The sequence below is a fragment of the Lepisosteus oculatus genome, chromosome 14, assembly GCF_040954835.1.
Source record: "Lepisosteus oculatus isolate fLepOcu1 chromosome 14, fLepOcu1.hap2, whole genome shotgun sequence".
NCBI lineage: Eukaryota > Metazoa > Chordata > Actinopteri > Semionotiformes > Lepisosteidae > Lepisosteus > Lepisosteus oculatus.
In genome coordinates this window covers 43052870-43074164 of record NC_090709.1, presented here as the reverse complement: position 1 = coordinate 43074164, position 21295 = coordinate 43052870, and the positions used below count along the sequence as shown (strand labels likewise).

General features: G+C 48.2%; 2 protein-coding genes and 2 non-coding genes across 4 annotated transcripts; 2 read left to right on the top strand and 2 right to left on the bottom strand.

Annotated features, from left to right (window-relative positions):
• Positions 1–208: 208 nt before the first annotated feature.
• trnay-gua (transfer RNA tyrosine (anticodon GUA)) lies at positions 209–296 on the bottom strand. The gene is given in 2 exon segments: positions 209–244; positions 260–296. It is a non-coding gene; the product is annotated as a tRNA-Tyr (tRNA).
• Positions 297–1046: 750 nt separating this feature from the next.
• LOC138243292 (histone H4-like) lies at positions 1047–1352 on the top strand. Its single transcript, XM_069198885.1, has one exon. The coding sequence runs from the start codon at positions 1047–1049 to the stop codon at positions 1350–1352; it is 306 nt and encodes a 101-aa protein (XP_069054986.1).
• A 306-nt stretch (positions 1353–1658) lies between these two features.
• Positions 1659–1714, bottom strand: LOC138243854 (U7 small nuclear RNA). The gene has a single exon (XR_011192472.1). It is a non-coding gene; the product is annotated as a U7 small nuclear RNA (small nuclear RNA).
• Positions 1715–12923: 11209 nt separating this feature from the next.
• LOC138243275 (uncharacterized) lies at positions 12924–19232 on the top strand. The gene is made up of 6 exons (XM_069198835.1): positions 12924–13138; positions 14506–14558; positions 14703–15035; positions 15374–15652; positions 15953–16237; positions 16562–19232. The coding sequence occupies exons 2-6, from the start codon at positions 14516–14518 to the stop codon at positions 16741–16743; spliced, it is 1122 nt and encodes a 373-aa protein (XP_069054936.1). The 5' UTR covers positions 12924–13138; positions 14506–14515; the 3' UTR covers positions 16744–19232.
• The last annotated feature ends 2063 nt before the right edge of the window (positions 19233–21295 follow it).

Below are 21295 nucleotides of genomic sequence, written 5' to 3'. Positions count from 1 at the left end.
TTGACATTTGTATGTATTTTTGAATTACAAAGCAGACAGTGTAGTCCCTTAATTCAAAGATCAGATCTTGGCCAAAACAAGACAATCAGACGTGGGCTGAATTCGGAACAGGAGCCTTTGCTTAGTCGATTATTGAGCTTTTGATCAATGTCTGAATAAAACAGATTCGCTTTTTTAACTCTTTGATTAAATTACACGAAAAGCACCTTCCTTCGAGCCGGAATCGAACCAGCGACCTAAGGATTCCCTGTTGACTCCACTACAGTCCTCCACTCTACCAACTGAGCTATCGAAGGGATGCTGTGGCATTGCTCTCTGGCACATACTGCCCAATGAAGTAAAATGTGAAATGGGTGATTTAAATCCCACTTCGACATCAAGTTTCCAACTCGTTTCCTTAGTCTCATTTACCTTGAATTTAAGCCACGAACCAGAATTCTACTGTATAAACTTCCAGGGATATTACAAAATGTTTGATGGGGCATCAATCATTCCAGGCGGAAATTGATTCCTTTTTTTTCTCGAGGGATCATATTAAACATTTCATTAGTCTCGAGAGGAGGATCACCATGAGACACAAAACTGTTTCTTTTTGTCTTTATTAGAAAGTAGCGTTTGTGCTACATTAATAATATTTTCGTGGAAATAAAGAAGTTGTAAATTTTAAAAATTTATATTTGAATCGAAATGTGGTTTTGAGTTAAATATTAGCGTGTTCATGTAATTAGTTTGTGTTTGTCATTAATATATATATATATTGCCATGTTACTAGAATTTGTAACTGAAGTTTACTAGTTGTGTTTTTTATAATGATTAGACATTTGAATACAATATTGTAAATAATGTATAATTTGAACTTCATATTGTTAAGGTGTGAATAATTGTATATTTTAATAATACATTTCTAAAACAAATCATTGGCTTTATTTACTAGTTTCCACACCTATAAAAATCTTTCTTTGATGTATAATAGAAATCAAAGAAAGATGTCTATTATACATCAAAGATGAGCAGTGTGTGTCGTGTTCACAGCTGATAACTAGAAGATGTCTGGAAGAGGCAAAGGCGGAAAGGGACTCTGGAAAGGAGGCGCTAAGCGTCACCATAAGGTTCTCCGTGACAACATCCAGGGAATCACCAAGCCCGCAATCCGCCGCCTGGCTCGCTGTGGGGGAGTGAAGCGGATCTCCAGGCTGAACTACGAGGAGACCCGCGGGGTGCTGAAGGTGTTCCTGGAGAACGTCACCTACACCGAGCACGCCAAGCACGCCAAGAGGAATACCGTCACTGCCATGGACGTGGTGTATGCGCTGAAGCGCCAGGGCCGCACCCTGTACGGCTTCGGAGGCTAAACAGGAGCGGAGCTTCACTACCGGACCCCGACGTATAAACCCAAGTGACCCAGTGACATTTGTCACTGCTGAGGTTGCTTTATGGGTCTATTTTCTATACTGTGCTGATCAATTGGAAATCAAATGGCAAAAAAGACCCGTTCCCTCACCTAAGGTCAAATATTAGGAATCAAAACTGCTTGAGTGTATGGAAGCACACAGCTTTATCAAGATTTCCAAGTGCAAGATCTTTTTATTCATAAAAGACCCTATTTATGTTGTATGAGAAATATTAATATTAATACAGAATCCTTTTTCACCAAATAAATGGGGTTCCTGACTTCAGAAAGCCTTCTAGACAAATACTAAAAGAGCAAAAATTCAATTTGGTAAATGAAATGAAAACACATACCCTACCAAACCTTGAGTACAGGCCATTCAGGATGATAATACAAAACCATTTATAATTCAACAAATAAAACCTGTCAACTGGTAATCACCACTTATCATAAAAAAATAAGTAGCAATACACAGTAGGGGACTCTTGGGTGCAAGTTAAATCCATGCAAGAAGGGGTTTAGTGTTATATTTCCAAATCAGATATGCAAATGAGAGATCTGGCCCAGCCAATCTCAAAGCTCCCATGGTATGGAATGGAGCTGCTCCCCTCTTCTAGTTATTCACACTGGAGTTAGGTTACATATTAGCACATTTCATCTAACAGTTGCTCCAGAAACAAAAACGTAAACAAATGATCTGGAATGTGACCACACCTATGAGAATGTAGTTCAACAGATAACTTGTAAACCTTGTCATAAGATGTTTTTTGTTCTACAAAATATACTTTATTCTGCAAAAAAAACATCTCAAAAGGAACATCTCACACATATTAACACTCCATGTAATAAAAAACAACGGCGGAACGGAGATTGATTGTCCGTTATCAATCTTTGCGAGTGGGGGCGGATTTGCGCAATTAAGAGAGTCCCTCCAAATCTACCACTTGCTATTGTCCTTTAATCTCTGTATAGGTCCCAAAGTCCATTCCAGCGCTCCCTCGCCGTGGGGAGACCCCATTTGGCGACGTGGTGCTTCGTCCTCCTCCTGAGGTCCGCCAGGATCCTCTCCTCCAGCTCCCTCGCCCCCCACTTTATGTTGTGCCGGATGAGAGTGTTCCTCGCCTTCCACAGTCCTTGTTTTGTGAGGGACAGTAGCAGCCCCCACAGGTCCTGTGTCCCCTTGTCCAGTCTGGTGGGTGCCAGCCCCCAGCAGAATGTACTGGTAACTGAGCACTGCATCCTTTCCCAGGAGTTGCATAATGTTGTCCATTCTGCCCCACACCACCTTGGCGAAGAGGCAGCTCCAGAACACATGCTCCTGAGTCTCCTCGACAAAACACGTGTCCCGGGGGCAATGCGGATTCCTGGTTAGCGAGTGTCTGTAGAGGACCTCTCTGGTAGCCAGTCTCTTGTGCACAGCCATCCAGTTGAGGTCCTTCAGTTGGTTGTCAAGTTCTTTGGGCTGTGTCCTTTCCCAGACTTGTCTGGGAACCTGCAGCCTTTCGTCAGCGACCAAATGCCCCCTCACCTCTTTGTACAGGGCTCTGTGGTTGGTGCAGAGCTCTGGCTGTCTCGTGGCCTCGTACCTCCTGCTCCACTTGACAGCGTGGGTGTAGAACTTCGGTCGCCTCTCTGCCTTGGGCCCAGTGTCTCATCGGGACGGAGAGCCACAGCCTGACAAAGTACTGGTACTTGTGGCCAATGGGCTCCTGCAGCGCCCGACAGAGGTTGCAGTAGAAGATGCAGTCGAGTTTCAGGGGGAAATGTGGGACATCTCGAACCCCTTCCTCGACCGGCTGACACATCCGGTTTTCGAGTGATGTACTCGTACTTGCCGCCCCAGACGAGGCCGAAGATAATCCCTTGCAGCGCTCGTCTGAGTCTGGCCGGCAGCGGGTACACCACCGCCAGGTAAACCAAAGCCGGCAGGATGTCTGCTTTCAACACCATCACTTTCCCTGTGTAGGACAGCGACCGCGTTTTCCACAGACCCAGCTTCGCATTCACCTTGGCGATCCTCTTGGTCCAGTTGTTGGTCTCATTGTCCTGGCTCTGGAAGGAAACCCCCAGTATTTTGAGGGGCTCCGTGCAGAGCTTGAGATCCTCTGGCACTGTCGTCCTGTGCTTCCAGGGCCCGAAGAACTTCAGTTTTCTCTTTCGGCGGTTGAGTTTCGACCCCGAGGCTCTGGAGTATTGCTCCATGACCTGCAGGGCCCTCCTCAGCCCCCTGTCCGACCTCAGGAACAGCGTTGTGTCGTCGGCGTACTGGGAGATCTTCAGGGTTTCCCCCGCGCCTCCCGGTATCTCCACGCCGTCGATGACAGGGTCCCGTCTCACCGTCTCTGCTAAGGGCTCTTGAAGAGGAGATGATGCCCTCCCTCATGGTGTCTCCGAGTTTCCCCCGGCGGAAGATCCACTTCCACCAGATCTGCCGCCAGGGTGTCCCAGAAGCAGGTGTAGAATTCCTTGGGGAGTCCGTCCGGCCCCGGCACCTTGCCATTCTCCATGGACAAGAGCGCCGCCTTCAGCTCCTCGGCCGCGATCGGACCCTCCAAGTCCTCTCTCACCTCCTCCGGTACTCGTGCCTTCAGCTCTTCCAGAAAAGCATCGCCTGCCTCCACCTCCGTCTGCTTTTCTGAAAAGAGCTCTGTGTAGAAAGCAGTGGCCGCTTCTACCTTGTCGCTCTCGTCCAGCACTTCCTCTCCATCTCCCCGTCTCAGGCCGTGGATCACCCTCTTTTTCTGAGCTCCTCGGACCTGATTGAGTTTGCGGAGCCTCTCCTTCAGGTCCCGTGCCCGGGCTGAATTGAAGGCTCCTCCCCCGTTAGCCGAGCTGTACTCCTCCTCTAGTTGTCTCTGGAGTCGTGCAGCTTCCTTCCTCTCCCTGGCCGCCTTCCATCTACAGTACGTCTGCGCCAGGGTTCGGGTCCTGTCTTTCACCGACTCCCACCATTCCATCATGGAGCTGTAGCCGTCTCTCAGATCGACCCAGCTCGCGTAGTCTTTACGGAACAGTGCCTTGAAGTCGTCTTCCTCCAGTATCTCCCGGTTCAGCTTCCAGTACCCACGACCGAATGCCGGCAGGTTGGTGTTAGCCACCACCGTCAAGCGCTCGTGGCTGGAATACAACTCCGGGGACACCGTCGCCGACTCCAGGGAGCAGGTCGTGTGCAGAAAGATGTAGTCCAGGCGGCTGCACACTCCCCGGGAGTTTTTCCATGTCGTTCCGGCGTCGTTAGGCACCGTCTGAAACCGTCTACCAGGGAGAACTGCTTGAGTAGCGACTCCAGCTCTGCCGAGCTAGCGTCGCTCCCCTTCTCCCGGTCGACGTTGAAGTCCCCGCCAAGCACCACCTGTCTGTTGGTGGTGCAACAGCTGGCCAGGTCAGCAAACACTTCCTTCCGGATAGAGGGTTCCGTCGGAGCATAGACGTTAATTGCTCTCAACTTCTGCCCCCTCCAGTCGATGTCTGCGACCAGGATCCGGCCCTGCACCACCGAGAAGGAGGAAACCAGCGTCATCTCTGGGTTTCTGAGGAGGATTCTCACTCCGGAAGAGTGGACCTCTCCTACGCTCCAGCATGATTCTCCCTTCGTCCATTCCCTGGTGAATGTCAGCTTGTCGCTTTCATCCTTCAGGTGGACCTCCTGTAAGAAACAAACTGAGAAAGACTTTGAGACCAGATCATGAAAGACTCCCCATCTTTTCACCGGGTCTCTTAGCCCTCTCACGTTAGTTGTTAGAAAGGTAAGTTTCACAATCATGATTAAACAAGTGAAAGTTGAACCTCCTCTCTTTGTGCTTACAGTGGAAAACCTGGGAGTCTACATCTGGGCACTGTTTAGCCTAGATGTAACTCCTCTCGTTCGGGTCCTGGGGGGAATATGCTGGGCTCCCTCCAGGTCTCGCTGGGGACTGAAAGGTAAACATGCTGGACAGGTCCAGCCCTACCATCAGTCCCAGCTCCAGGGCGGCTTCAAAGTAATCTTGTCTTCCTCGAAGATACTCTCCGCCACCGCTTCGGGAAGGCTTTTTTCTTCCCTTTCTCCAGGAGTTTCGGGGACCTCCAGTTGCTCCTGGGCCTTGGGGGAGGGGGGCTCCATTTCCTGGGCTGCCTCTTCCTGTTGTTCCTGGGCCTCAGGGGAGGGGGTTCCGACTTCCTGGGCTGCCTCTTCCTGTTGTCCCTGGGCCTCGGGGGAGGGGGTAACCTCTTCCTGGGCTGCCTCCTCCTGTTGTCCGTGGGACTCGGAGGAGGGGGGTTCCGTTTCCTGGGCTGTCACTTCCTGTCATCTTTGGGCCTCGGGGGGGGGGTTTCCATTTCCTGGGCTGCCTCCTCCGGTTGTTCCTGGGCCTCGGGGGAAGAAAGTTCCGTTTCCTCTAGGACGAGGAAACGGTTCTCCCTTACCACTGTAGGAAAACCGGCTCAGGGACGCCAAATATGTAAGAAAACCGGCTCAGGGACGCCAAATATGTAATCATAGTGGCTCTCTGAAGGCACCAGTTCTGTAGGGTTTGGGCATTTACTGAGACAATTATTAATTGTAGCAGTAAATCACAAAGTTGATTCTTTTGATGGCTTTAGAATCCAACCATGCGACATAACTCAAACAACGCACACACACAGGTACTAATACACGAGGATACATTTATTAATACATAAAATATGCATGTAAACCTAACAGATCTTATCGAGAGGGTTATCAGAATACAAAAGATATATATTCAGTCAGTTACGAAGTGTTACACATATCAAGAGGACATACATTCAGTATATCATTCATTAAGACCGTTTCGTAAAGTGAACTTGGTTACAACTTCTACATTAGATACTCAAAACAAGAACATAACTCTTAGGAATTAAATTGATATCAACTGGTTGGGATTACAATTGAATTCTCGAGCAGTAATGCAGTGAAGTTGAATACTCATCCAATCTCTGGGGATTCAGATCTCCTGCGGGCACAAAGAAACAGTTGCAGGCTGTTGCTGTCCAATCTGCGCTCTCTGGCTCGGTGCCAGGCTGTGCTGTGCGGCTTGCGACGGAGCGCTGCTGATGCCCGCTGGCCGGCTAGTAAGTGTTGGCTTTAACTAGCAAAGTTTGTGCACAGGAGAAAAGATGACTGTGGGTCCCAGCAAGTCAGGAAGAGGACCGGTTCGTTCCTGATGAAGAGCTAGTTCTGAATAGTGATTCAGCTGTCCACAGTTCCGACCTGTTCACGAGGCCTGCTGCTGGTTACTCTCTGGCAACCTCCACTCTAGACTCTTAGAACAAAGGAAGGTTCTGGCACTCGGACACACTGGCCGTTCCGTGGTTGTCCGGGCTGAGTCTCAGGATGGTCAGGAGGCGCTCTGCGAGAATGTCCTGCCCTTGGGAGCCTTCTGCTCCCGGGCCGTCCTGCCCTGGAATTCTCCTTTGAATTCCCTTTAGAACAGTCCACAGAATCCTCTCCAGAATCTTACTGAATCTTACTGAATCTCGTGTTGCCTGTTTTTACCTGGAGGAACTTCAGCTCATTGATTGGCTGAAAGTTCCATGGGCAACAGAGTCCCATGTGGGTTACTCGGCCCTACCAGTCCCTGATTGGTTGATCAAGGTGAGATATGAGTCACTTACTCCTGACACTTAGGAATGCAGTCCAGATGTCCAACTGGCACTCCCTAGACAGATAGGCGCCAATGGGTGACCATTGATCATGATAGCCAGGCTTAGCTAAGTGCATCCCCCTTTGGGAGCTGTCCTTATCAAAAGAAAACATCTTAAATCAGCCTGCATGAATAGTTTCTCTGTGGCTGCACCACAGAGATGAACAGAGAAATGGGGCCTCATTTGGGAAGCTCAGAAACACTTAATTCTGCCTTATTATTAAGCCTCGCCGCTACACCACTCTTTTCTTTTGTCCTTCCGAAGGTGGATCCTCTTTCCCTTCTTGCTGGGAGTTATCCAGGGCCCTTCCTCCGGTCAGCCATTTTGTCCGTCGTCCTGGCGGCCATCTTGAGGCACTGGTGCGGCTGGGGTGTGGCCTTGGCAGTTTCGGTTCTCTGCGGGGTTTAGGTGCAGGTTCTTTGTTCTCACCTCTCTCCCTTTGTCTTGAGACCGGTTTCTGCTGGTCGGCTTCCACCACCTGCGCAAACGAAGGTTTGCTTACCTTGCATTAGTGAAGGAGGTGTCCCTCGGCGCCGCATCCATCGCAATTTTTGGCTGCCCGGCAGGTTTTTGCCAGGTGCCCCTCTTTGTTACAGTTGTGACATCTGACGATGTCACACATTTTCTCCTTGTGGCCGGACTGTCTGCACTTCTTGCAGAAATCCGGCATCCTGGGGTAGTAAAGGTACCCCCTGTCGGCTCAGATGTTGAAGCGGGCCGGGGGGTGCTGGAAACCGTCGACACCCTCTAGGTCCTCTTTCAGGAGGACTCGGTACTGGCGTTTGCCGTACCAGACGCCGCAACTGTCCCTGATCTCCGTCGGTTTGCCCACCACAGTTACATACCTCCCTAGGTACGCTGTTACCAGTGCCATTGGTACGTAGGGGTTGTACGTGAGGATTGTGATGGTCCTCTGGTTTGTCTTCCTCATAGGCTCCGGCCTGAAATCAGAGAAACGGGGGTGCTTACCTTTCTCTCTGATCATTTTCGTTGCCTTTTCATATGAGGCGTCCGTGGCTATGTAGGCCTCCATGTATCTCTCTGCCTTGTTGTCTTGCAGGCAGTAGAGATCTCCGGCCACCAACTGCAGGATCCCTCTCAGGAAGGTAATGAAAAAGGATTTCGCAGTTGGCATCGTCTCTGTTTTCTTGGTCCAGTGGAACCGGATCAGTGTCTTCTTGTCTGCCATCTGGAAAGGAGAAAAAAGAAAAAAGGAGAGAAAGAGAGAGAGCAAGGTCCTGTGGAGAGGACGGTTTAGCTGCTAAAGGAGCAGCGAGTGAGCCCTGGACTTTGTCCTTGTGGGCAAAGCCCAGCTAGGTGCAGGCGCAGGAGGAGAGAGAGAGAGGGAGTGGATAGCGCTTCTGAGTCTCGAGGAAGAAAGCAAGCACCGCGGGCAGGCCACGAGTACCTACTCCCAGCCAAGAGGCCAAGGAGGTGGAGCAAGAGAAAGGGGGAGGGGAGAGGAGAGAGCAGAGAGAGAGAACGTTGCTGCCGGATCCCAACCAGCTCAGCTGCTGCTTGGCCTTAACCCCCTAGGCTCAACCTAGGGCGATACCAGCTCAAGCACTCTTCAGGATCTTCGATCGCCTTCTAGAACTTTGGAAAGACAAGAACTGCGGGCATGCCACTTGAACTTGATCTTAGCCAAAAGGCCGATAAAATTGGATTCCAGCTCACTGGCCCTGCAAAACTTAGTTCAAGACTTTAAACTCTCAGACACATATAGATGTATATATCCCACAACAGCAGGATATACATGGTCAGGGAGGAATAGCAGCTCCAGAATTGACTATTGCTTTGTCTCAGAGAGAGTGAAAGTTGTTGGGGTCACTCTTCAGCCTGTCTTCTTCTCAGATCATCAGGCTTTAGGGTGTAGAGTGGAACTCCAGGGAGGGCCCAGGCCTCTGGAAACTCAACACAAAGCTGCTAGAGAACGAGGGGGTAGTATCCCGCTACAAGGAGAAACTATCACAGTGGCTGTCCTTGCAGTGTCTGTACGGGTCAGTAAGAGAGTGGTGGGAGGAGGTGAAGGTGAGGACAAAGGCCTTTTTCATGGCTGAGGGAAGGAAGGCTGCTGCCAGACGGAGAGGAGTGCTAGCCAGGAAACAGAGGCAGCTGCAGCGTCTCTACACGATGCTGCACAGTGGCTTCGATGTGCTTGAGGATATCACCCTTTTAAAAAAGGACATCCGGAGCATAGTCGAAGAAAGCAGTCGAGGAGTGCTGTTAAGAAGCAGAGTGCAGTTCTTGGAAGAAAATGAGAAGTGTACTCGCTTCTTTTTCAGGAAAGTGGTAGGCTCCAAGTCTGTCATGGAAAGTGTAGTTGATGAGGAGGGAAGAGAGAGTACAGAGCTGAGTGCTATCCTCTCCTGCATCGAGGCCTTCTTGTCACGGACGTCCAAAGGGACTAACTGTGGGGAGCAGGAGTGCGGAAAAAGACCCATATGCATAGCGGCGAGACGGGAAAAAGGCCCGGGCTCATTAGTGCAAGGAGTTCAGGAATGCCGTATAGAAACCTGTGCCCTCAGGGAGCGGACGTGGGGCGCCCTGGTGCTAGGCGGGTCTCAGGACATCCGAACGTCAGTGCTGAGCGAGGACAGAGTGCAAGACCCGGAAATATATAGCCCAAGGGAAAGAGAGGGACAGGAAGGACAGCAGACCAGGAACTAGGGACAGGACAGAGAAGGACCGCCCTCTGGCTGCAGAGGGCGTGACACTTCTACTCAAGACTGTACAGCTCTACAGAGGTAAAGGATGAAGAAATTCATTTTTTTACCTCAAACCTAGAAAACGTTTTGAGTGAAGAAGATAGGGAAGTACTTGAGGGGAATTTGACAGTAGAAGAGCTGAGAGGCTATGGAGAGCTTACAGAAGGGGAAAACTCCGGGTGCTGACAGGCTCCCTAAAGGGGCGTCTGCTTTTACTACTTGCATGAAGAAAAAAAAAAGCCAATCCATGTGAACGAACGGCGCTTTACAGAGGAGTACTGCCTGACTGGATCGTTGATGAACGACAGAGGTCACTCCGACCTCTTCTCGGTTTTCTTCAATGACTTACTAAGGATCTTCTTCACATTCGCCCATGCAGGGGAAGCCAGTTACACCAAAGCAAACACAGGAAAGTGCAATTCAAGCAGAGACCAGGAGAGACTTGTTTACACCGAGAGTGGGCGGAGAATGGAACAATGCGCCCAGCCCTGTTGCTGGAGCCGATTCTTGATGAGATCTTGGGCTCACTAAGAAGCCCCCGCTGGATGCTAATCTTTCTGTTGTTCTTGCAGGTCCTGCACTGCATTTGAGCCAACAGAGCTCGTCCTGGTCTGTCGGCACAGCCCAATTGCGAATGATCTGCTCCGTGTACAGAAGGAACGTGCGTTTGGTACAAGAGTGCATGAAGGCACCGGAAATACATTGGCAACAAATGACCGGTCGCTCAAGACCTCTGTGAAGTACAGGAGCGTGCAAAACGATGCTGTTTCCGCCCAGTCTCGAACCGGGGACTTTTCAGGTGTTAGGCTGACGTGACAGCCTCTACACTACGGAAACCAGCAGGGACTGCTGCTGGTGTCTCGCTTGCATTTCAGGCTGAGAAAGGGAAGCGTCACTTTAGGAAGGGGGTGCTGCAGAGAGGAACAGAGGCCTCCATGAAACAAAACGCTGAAACGAGAAAGGGAAGCGTCACTTTAGGAAGGGGGTGCTGCAGAGAGAAACAGAGGGCTCCATGAAACAAAACGCTGAAACCCGGGATCGAACCAGGGACCTTTAAATCTTCAGTCTAACACTCTCCACACCCACCTGCTCCAGCCTTCCTGTGTTGCGGCATGAGCGATCCAAGAGTAGTGGGAGAGTGTTGCAGGAACGTCACTCAGAAGGAAAGCCACCCAGGTGCGCCCTCTGAGCTCTGTCCAGCGCATCTTCCTCGCATGGACTCCTGCCTGCGACGGGCAGGAAACAATTAGCAAGAACAACGCCCCATGGGTGTCTCATGACCACAACTTAAGTTGTGAAAGGTGCAGGTGTGAGGGGTTGCCGGGCTACTTTGGAGCAGAGCTTGGGCGGAGGGGGGGCGGGAAAGCAGACAAAGAGGTGACACCTCAAGGTCTGCACGATCACAGCTCTCCGCCAACCCAGGCTTCCGCTCGATAAGCTACTAGACACACCCGCCCCTCCTCACACAGACCGTGGAAAAGCCCCCGAGTGGGAGGGCTCTCTCTTCCTCCCAGGAGCCCTTGGACACGACGCACAGAAAGGGCGGGGGGAGCTGCCGCCTGCAAACACGGCTTCAGGCAGGACTCCACTCCGCAGGAGCCGCAGAGCAGAGCAGAGGAGATGGGGGCAGCTTAGCTCCTGTGCAGAGACCTGAGCTGTTGTTGCTGCGGACGCTGTCTTTTCTGTTCTCGGGGTAGGACATCAGGAAGCACATTGAAGCGCTGCGACATGCACTGTACAGATCCCGCCACTACTGGGCCCGATTTCCCCGGATCTAAACCGGGCTGAAACAGGCCTGTTTCGTTTGTTGCCACGCACACTGTTTGGGGATTCGCCTAGCGCTGTGATCGAAAAGACCCACTCACCTCTTAGTGTGGCGGGATCTGCACAGTGGATGTCGCAGCGCATCCTGCTTTCACTTCAATGCACGTCCTGATGTACCCCGGTCTCCCGCGTGACAGGTGGGGATACTCGCCACTATACTAACGAGGAAGACATCGCTCTCTGCTTAGTGTGCAAAACACTTACTTGCAGCATTGTGGGTGCTGTGGTTTAAATGCTATTGGTTTGTGAACAGAATACCCCTATCCCAGTGCATTGTGCCACATTAAATAAACGCACGAGAAAAAGAGATTCAGAACGCAAAGCTGTGTCAGTGTTCTGTGTAAAAAATCGGTTTGAACATCATGGGAGCTGTTTTTAATAAGCTGCTGAGTAAAGAATATTTTAATCTTCCTGCTGTCAGTAGTATTGTGCATATAGTTGACTCTTACCTGAATGAAAACAGGACGTAAAGAAAGGGTTTCAGAATTCAGACAAAGCTTTATTCGCGTGCTTACAGTCTGAGTAATTGGAGACTGCACTATTCTGTTGCCTATAGTCATATACGGGTTTTTCGCATGAAGCCGTATTGAACAGTATTTCTCGCGTTGTGATCTTGTGTATACAGCGGTCCCCCGGGTTCCAGTTAGTGCGTAATTACGCATCGATGAAAAACCGGAGGTTTAAAAAAAGATAATTAGCTCACTGATACTTTGATGTAGAGGCTGTGGAAATATCCACATGTCGTGGTCTTTAAAATGTATTTGGTTTGAAGGCGTTCTGTGCTTCCGTTGCGAAGATATGGACAAAAGAATATTCGTGATTTGTCAAAAAAATGTCATATAAACGAAAAAGTAAAGGCTGAGAAAGCACTCACAATGTATTTTATACACAAAGCAAGTATTCTCGCGATTCTAAGAGGTTTCGTGTAAACGCTACAGGCGTGCCAAAATCGTTTTCGAACTTCAAGCTAACTTTACTCCGGTATCGTCATTAAGTCAATATGAGAAAGAGAGACGAACATCGCCATTAAGTCCATACATTAAAAAAAAAACCCAACGGCAAACTATGTAGGAGACGTTAAATTAAAGAATCAAAATCAAATAAAAAAAGCACACGGGCTTGAAATGGAAGTGAAATCCGTCGGTAGAGCAGTGCTCTCAGGACAGAGATATACAAACCACTCCTATTGTACCCACCCCTTAGGGCACTTAACTGCAAAACACCCTTTTAAGCTTGTTCTTTCCCTCCCCTTCCTTAAACCTCAAAGCTGATTGGTGCGTCCTGTACCACATTGAGTGGTTAGCCTGGGGGGTATTTAATGTTTCCCTGCGGCTCTTGGGGTGGTGCGATGACAGAGTCACAGTGCTTTACTCCAGTACCCGGCCGGTCTCTGGGCTCAGGAAGGTGAGTCGAGGTCTGTCCCGGGTGAGAAACTTCAGCGAAGGAGATTCCCATCGCTTTACACGAATAACCAACCAGGGGTGAGGACATAGCAACCGGCTGCCAGCCTGCTGTACCCCGGACCAGAAGATATCTCTGCAAATCCTCCCGAGGTGTTCTTCTGATTTCGTAGGTAAGAGCCGTAAACCCAAAGTAATGAGGTGCTTTTTTAAAAGGTCTGAAGTTTCGTTTACCGCTGTCACCGTTTCAGTTTAAGGATTCAGCGTGTAGTTTTGTTGTGAAGTGTGTATTCAGGGGCTGCGGGTTGTCACAGACGAAGACAGACCCTCGTTTGCGAATTGTGTCGAGTCGCTGGGTGAAAAGTGTGTTGTAGTAATATTAGAGATCATTCTGTTGTTTAAACGTGAGGTTAGAAAATAAACTTTAGAAAGGAGCTCCTCCCCTGGGCTGTAAGTGACTAACCACCCCCCCCCCACTCGGCTGTGAGTGCCGGAAGTTGCCCAGTGCTTTTATGGGAGTTGTAGTTCGTAAAGGCAGCTGTGAACAGCTATACCCAGTTCTAAAACCCGGCTCCCCTTAAGACAAGGTTACACATGCAATCGCAAAAAGATAAGAAGCCCTCTGTTGTTCTGCGGTAAGCAGGCTCAGCTGCACCAGCATTAAACTTATTTTACGGTGTTACGAGCGGGGAAGAGATCCGAGAGCTGTTGTTCCTCTGTCGCCGGTCAGTTCACACTTAGCCGAAATTCGTCTTCCATCAAAGCAGAGCGAGTTTAGGCAGAGCCCGGGGTCAAGAAAGCATTTTATCAAGGAGTAGCTTTCATCTGAAAGCTCTTCAGGTGAGAAGTTTATTCCGTGAAACTGTCGTATCAGTGCAGTGTTCTGGGTGAGATCACTGCGTGAAGTCTATCTGGGACTTCAGTCTGTCTCACTGGCATTAACAGATTGTGAAAGCTCGTATTATGGGCATTACGGTATACTGCGCGGAAATCACTCCTAACCAGTGTGCTAAACTGGTAGACACCTACTGTACCCTAAAAGACTTAAAGCTGTTATTGTATTAAAATGTCTACCAAATATTAATGTGTGGGGTCTGAATACTTCTGCAAGCACTGTATTTCGGGTTTTGACTTTACAATATTTGTCAGCAGATAACTGGTTTTATCCTTAAATGCATACTGTTTGCAGTCCAAATACTGACTGGAAAAAGATGTCTTTTGTAATCCAGCAACATTTGTAAACTTTTAAAGGGTTTGGATACTTGGGCAAGGCACTTAAAATGAAAATGGGATATGGGGAGAAATGTGTGCACGTTTATCTTGCTGTTCTAGTGTGAAAGAACATATTGAAAATTATTACAACATTGTACATTTTATATGTTCAATTCTGCTCCTTGTAGCTGGATCCTGGTGTCTTTTCATCATTTTTTACAAAGAGCTTTCTCTTCTCTTGTATTTTTCTTAACTGATTATTTAAACCACACTGGACACTGTTTTTTTTAGCTTTAATTCCTTCACTCATATTGCAATCTTATTGCAGGTCCCTCATCATGATGGTCCTGGTTGTTGTCCTGACGGTGTTTTGCTCACAAGGTAAGAGATCAGAGTTGTTGTTCCCTCGCCTGTGAAGAAATGCTGTCCACAAGCAGTTACAGTCACATCCAGAGAGCTGTGTCTCACTGTTGTGTGTTTTAAGGGAGCTGAAGTCTCTCTCTGTCTCTGTCCTCTGTCTCCCAGTGTGCTCTGCTCTCCTCTCTGTGTCTGGGCTCTATGGGGACACAGTCGCTCTGCCCTGTGATGGGAGCTCCTATAGAGACACTCCGGAGGAGAGAAAGATTATACAGTGGGAGACCGCCGACCGCCGTGTGCTGGAGTTCAACAGAGGACAAATCCACACTTACCCAGGGTTCGAGAACGGAGCTGAGCTGTCCAGAGAGAGGATCAGAGATGGGGATTTCTCCCTGATCCTTCATAACGTGATGTTCTCGAATGAAGATATCTACGAGTGTCGATTTGTGAATGACGAGAGCAACAGGAAATTCCTTGGAGATGTGAAGCTCACAGTTCTAGGTAATCTCATTTTCCTTCCTTGTGATTTGAGCAGTTTTCAGGGAATCGGTTGTTTACAGGACAGTGATCCATGACTCGTGTCAACAAAACAGATCTTCAGTTGTTATTCCTTTTTTTAATTTTGGTGCACCAGCATCTCTAGTCTTTCTTCTAAACTTTTCATCTCAAACCCCAGATCAGGGTCATTGGTAAATTTTAGCTCATTATCCTCACAGTAGCTGGAGCTCAACTTGAATGATGTCAGGTTCGATGACTGAATTCTCTCTTCAGGTTGTAGAGAGAGAATTCTGGGACACAACCATGTGACTGACCGGTCACTTGTCAATGTCTTCCTGTAGGACACGAGGACAACATCCGTCTCTCCTGTGGAGACCCCCTCAGTGTCCCTCTGCGCACACAGCAGGCTGTAGAGCTGTGGTTCAGGCCTGAGGGAGGAGAGTCTCGCAGGCTGTGCTCTGTGCTCGACAGCACTGTGACCCCAGACTCCAGCAGGCTGAAGGCCTGGGTTCAAGACCAGGTGCTGAAGATCTCCAGTGTGAGAGCTGAAGACGGGGGCACTTACACAGTGCAGGACTCCCAGGGGAACCCCATCAGCACTGTCCACATCACTGTGGGAGGTGAGTAGTGGGGCTCCAGTGGGGAACGTGCACAGTGTGACTCTTTCACAAGTGTCAGTCCCTGATGTGTGGGGTCAATAGGAGGTATTGGATTAGGTATTGATTTCCTGACATTGAAGGATTTTTCATTACAGTACTTGAATATATTTTAACTTAAAACTCTAAATCAGTGTTGCTGTTATGAAAATATCTTCAATTTCAAGATATGATAAATACTGTCTCTGAGTAAGTGCAGTCTTTCTAGCTGATGAATTGCTGTCTGCATCATTCTTACACTCTGCTCCTGTCCTTGAATTTCAGCTAGATCAGAAGTCCTCACCCTGCGGTCTGAAGACAATCTGACTCTTCCTCTCCACACTGCTGCTCCAGTAGAGGTGCTTTTTGATCCTGCAGGATCTGCCCAGTCTCCCAGAGTCTTATTGAGCAGCGCAGGGCTCCCTGGCCCCGGGTACGAGCAGAGAGTGCTGGTGCAGGATGGCCCTCTGACACTGCGCTCCCTCACTCCAGCTGATCAGGGCAACTACACAGTGAGAGACCTTCAGGGAAACACCATCAGCACTGTCTCCCTCACTGTCACTGTGGGAGGTGAGTCTTTAGTACAGGAGAAACTGAGTTAAACTGATCTCCACCTGAACTTACCTGCATATAAAGAAAATACTTGACTTCAGCTGTTTTAGTGCTGATTTTCTCCTGTGGTTTGAAACCAGTCACACACGTCCAGTGTTTCAGCTGGTATTTCAGAAACTGGAGTTTTCCAGCTCCTCTCCTGGTGTTTCTTGGGCTCTGAGCTGGGATGTGAAACCGGGCAGCAAGAACGCTGTCAGACACTGGCTGCTAGATAGTTTTTTTTTTTCCTTCTTGCTGTTCTAGATTTGCTTTCTGTGTAACTCTCTGTTCTTGTTTTTTCAGAGATGAGGAGTGTGTCATGGGTTGGAATTATTTTAGTCATCACAGCAGCAGTGGCTGTGCTGATGAGTGCTGGACTGGGTGCTGTTGTGTGTAAGAAATGGTTGAAGATGAGAGAGGAGAGAAGCATGATACCAGTTGCATGCAACAATATTAATATCCGTAAAGAAAATGAATTCCTTTAGGGGTCTGAAAGGTTCAGTGATGCTGTGTCCCTGCGCATGGAAGAAGACGATGGAACAGGAGGAGAGATTGTTCCAGCGCTGAAACCCCAATCTACTCCAGTTTTCCCCGTAGATAATTCTCCCAGTGTTACTCCAGGAATCCCTTCAGGCACAGTTATTGTGAAAGACCCAGAGCAGGGGACAGTCTCAGGATATCCATCTGAGGAGGAGGAGGAGGAAGGTGAGCTGCCTCCTCCAGGTGAAGAAGGATTAGTCCTGGAGCTCAGTGGAGTGACGACCCCAGCTGACCCTGAAGACCAGGAGCCCAGCTGCTGTGTGGAGGAGAGGCAGTCGAGTCTGGAAGAGGCTCTGCTGTTTGATGGAGGAGATTAATGACAGCAGAGACGGAGAGAGACATGGTCAAGCCCAGGAGGAGAGCTGCTGACGTCACAGTGGTGAGATTATTTCACTTGTCAAGGTGAAGGGACTCCCAGCTCTCCTGCTGTACTGGGGATACAGACTGATCAGAGAGAGACCCCCTGGACCGACAGCTCTTCTTCACCTCCACCAGTCTGATCTTCATCCAGGGGCGACTCTCCCCACAGGAACCTCACCTTCACAAGAGGGTTCCCTCTCCTGCCTGCTCCAGAGCTGAACAAAGACCACCAGTCTGCCTTTAACAAAACATTGAAGAGATCAGGAAAAGAGCCTCAGGACACAAGCAGCCTTGACACTCTCCCACCCCCTAGTGGCAGCTCCTGGGTACTGACTGGGACTTTCCCTCCGCTGGTTCCACTGGGCACAGCCCTGCTGATAGAGCCCTAAGCGCTGTATCTGTAAAGATGGACCTGGACAAAAACCTGTTCTCAGGACAACTTCATGTGCCAAACGTGAAATTGAATCAATGTGCTTTTCATGCTTGTACGCGTGTTCCTCTTATTGTTGTTGTACAGACAGTGCTGCTCAGCTGTGGTTACGAGTGAGCCCACTCTCTGGTTTCCCCACTGTGGGGCTGCCTGTGGGGAGCAGTCTTACTACTTGGTGGCTGGATCCAGTTGGGTTGTGGCAGCTCGGCCACCTAGTACTGGTGGACCAGTAGGTGGCGCTCTGTCTGATGTCATTTCCAAACTAGAGATGACCAGGGACACTGAGCCGTAGGAGGTCAGAATTAGATCAAAAGTGGATTACAGCTGAGGTCCTGACTGCTTAATTGGTTAATATTCCAGAGACATTGATTGTAGGAGCAGGCGTGTGGAGTCCCAGCGTCCCAGAGTCCCGGCTGTATCTGAGCTTGAACTATCCCCTCCTACACATGAAACACCCTGGGATTGTTTGGAAAGACAAGTGCCAAATGAATGCAAAGCAGTATTAATAATCAATTAATGCCAGCAGTATTCTTTCATTTCTTATGAGTATTGATTAGAGACAGATTAGCAGTATTCATAGTCAAGTGTCCTGACCTCATTCCTGGCAAGATCAGAGCTTGAACAGGCTAAGGTGTATGGGTGAACAGTGCCCTCCTATGTGTGAAGCACCTTCGGGTCCTTTAGGAAGAACGATAATGCAATATTGATAACTTTTTTTTTTCTTGTACCTATCCAGTAGGAGGTGCTTTATGAACATCCCTTCAGGGTGGGGGTGTGTTATTTATTCTGCTCAGTGTTCTGGTCCATGTCGCTCCCTCTGTTAACAGCAGCTTCTCAGCACTGTCTCCAGACTGAACTGCAGTGCTGAGGGACGACCACAGAAGGAGTCTGTGATGGTCTACAGTGTGTGCCATACACTGACACAATATGAAGCTCATTGCACACTGACAAGTCTGACTTCACAGCGACGGTCTTCTGCTCTCCACTCTCCACTCTTGAATCCTCGTTCTCCTGACTTCCTCAGATCTACCGGTCTGTCACGCTCAATACGCTCACGCTCAATACCTCCCCCAGTTCCCAGCAGGGCTGATCTTGATCTGGGATTGTACATTTTACTGACGGTGTCTAAACACTGGAGAATCAGCTCCACCATTTTTCAGGAACCAAAACACAAGTTACCAGAAGCCTAGATGCCTCTGTGTCCTATGGGATTTCGGGAATAACTGAAAAATTGGAGAGAGGGAGAGGGAGCAGAAGACTGCAGAGGGAATTTACAGTATTGATATGTCTTATTTTCATTTGCACATATCTAGAAGGAAGTGTGTTAGGAACGTTCCTTTGGACGTTTTTTTTATGTGTAACACTCGGCTCTGAATCGATCAGATCTGAGTGTTTTGAGTGTATCATTGCACTGCTACAGCATCTCTATATCATACAACATCTCTATATGTGTTACTGGGAGCATCACACACTCCAGGCTGGATTATGCACTGATTAGAGATTTGTTTTTTTTTAAATGATGAATTGGTTTGTGCACAGGTTATTGCCAGTCATTCACAGAGTATAAGAGAAATCTGGAGCCCTAGGAGTTTTTTTTTTTATTTTGCTCAAAGAGCTTTTAAGCACTTAACATATAGAAGTGAGTCTGGATACAAAACTCCTGAATGTCCCAAAGTGGGAAGCTAAACAATATAATTTCTGGGAATAAAAAAGATTCTTAAAACCGGTTTGCCGAATAATATGAATCGTTGCAGAAGAATCTAGACTGTATTAAATGGGACTAGAACAGTGGTTCTCAAACGTTTTGGACCAAGTACCACCCCTAATCCAACTAAAGCATCCAGGTACCACCTACAAGTCATCATCTCATGGAAACCCCAGAAATTCTCAATGACCAACATGAGCGCGCGTGCACACACACTCACACACATATAATAAATATTATAATAAAAAACTTTATTTGATATAGCCCCTTTAAAGGTGGCTTCCCAAAGTGTTTTACAGAATAAAAACACTAAAAACAACTAATAAAAAAGCACCATTTCAGTGAGGGGGTGAGCCTGTTCAGTCGAGCAAAGCAGAGGTGAATTAATTTTTCGAGCCTTGATACAATTCACAACAGAGTCTAACAGATTTTAAATCGATATTCATTTTCTTGACGGCAAAGTTCTCGCGGTGGATGTTGCAATTCGTCCATTCATTTCTGAAGCAACCTCTCTAATTCGTGCAACTACACCGTTATGTCTGCTTGTCAAAGCTCTAGCTCCGTCTGTACAAACTCTGACGCGTTTTATCCACTCGATGCCATTCTCTTCGATAAATTCATTCAGAAGCTGAAACGTGCTCTTCTGTAGTTCCTGTTGGTAGCGGTTTACAGAACAGAAAGTCCTAACGGGACGTGCCCTCAAACTCGTATCTAACGTAAGCAAACGAACCGGCCAAATCGGACTCATCTAATTGCAGTGAGAAGCATCGGCTCATCTGAACGCGCTCTATCAGCGTACTTTTGACATCATCCGCCATTTCAATAATTCTGTGAGTGACTGTCTTTCAGAGGGGGCAGCAGGTCGAGCTGTTTAGCAGCTTTTTCTCCACACATAATACGTGTCAGCTCTTTTGCCAATGGCAAATAAGGTTCTTCAAAAATAGCGCTTTAGCAATCTGCAAGCTTGCATTTTTCCGCTTTTACGTATTTATTTCCGTATTTATTTTAAGTTTTTATTTCATGTGCATGGGAGCGAAACACAGAGACGCTCGGTGTATTTTTCTCAAATTAACTTAGAACAATTCTTAAATATTTTTCTGTTATCTATCACACTTTCCTGTGCTCACAAGATCACCACCGTTCGTAGCAACGCATTTCTATGCATTCCTGTGTTTACAACGTTGGCATTGTTCCAAAATCACGCACATTCTCCTTTCTCCCTATTTGCTGGAGATACAGTAGCATTTTTTAAATACAGTTGGTCACTTGCGTCCGTAGCACGCATTCCTATAGAGTGGTATAGAATTACAGAGTATCTCTTGTGTCCACTGAAGTATTAGCGCGCACTGTATCGTAGTACGTAGGCTGCGTATTCAACACGTATTAAAATACAAAATATGAAAACCCGTCCCGATTTTTCACAGCACAGGACACAGTTCCAGGGTCATTTGGCGTAGCACCTGGCGGCACGCCGCGTACCACTGCCGGTCCGCGTACCACAGTTTGAGAACCACTGGACTAGAAGATACACGGTGTTGCTGAATGTCAATAATCAAGTGGCAGTGTTTCCAGTGTAGCTGCCAACAGATTACAAGCCATGATGCGATTTCCCCTGTAGTGTGGTAAAAAAGTACCCATTGGGTGTGTACCTACTAGGTTTTTTGTAATTTTATATGTTCGGTACATTTCTTCATGTCTTGTGCCCTGTGGTTGAGCTTTCATAGGAATTTCATGGTTTTGTGGTTTTGCGTTGATGGGATTTTTTGTCTATGGGGTGTCGCATCCACACTGATACAGTTGCTGCTGTACAAACTGTGTGGAAAAGTGTGGAAAATGTTCAGTGTTGACAGCTGGAATGAACGGATGTATGGGGTTTGTACTGAGGGGTTTGGGGTGTTTTGAAGTGTCAGATACATGTGGCTTTCAAATCTGGCATGGGTTCAAATCTGACCTTCAGCTGTCTAGAAGTTTTTTTTATCTATGTATTTGTGAATTTTTCTTT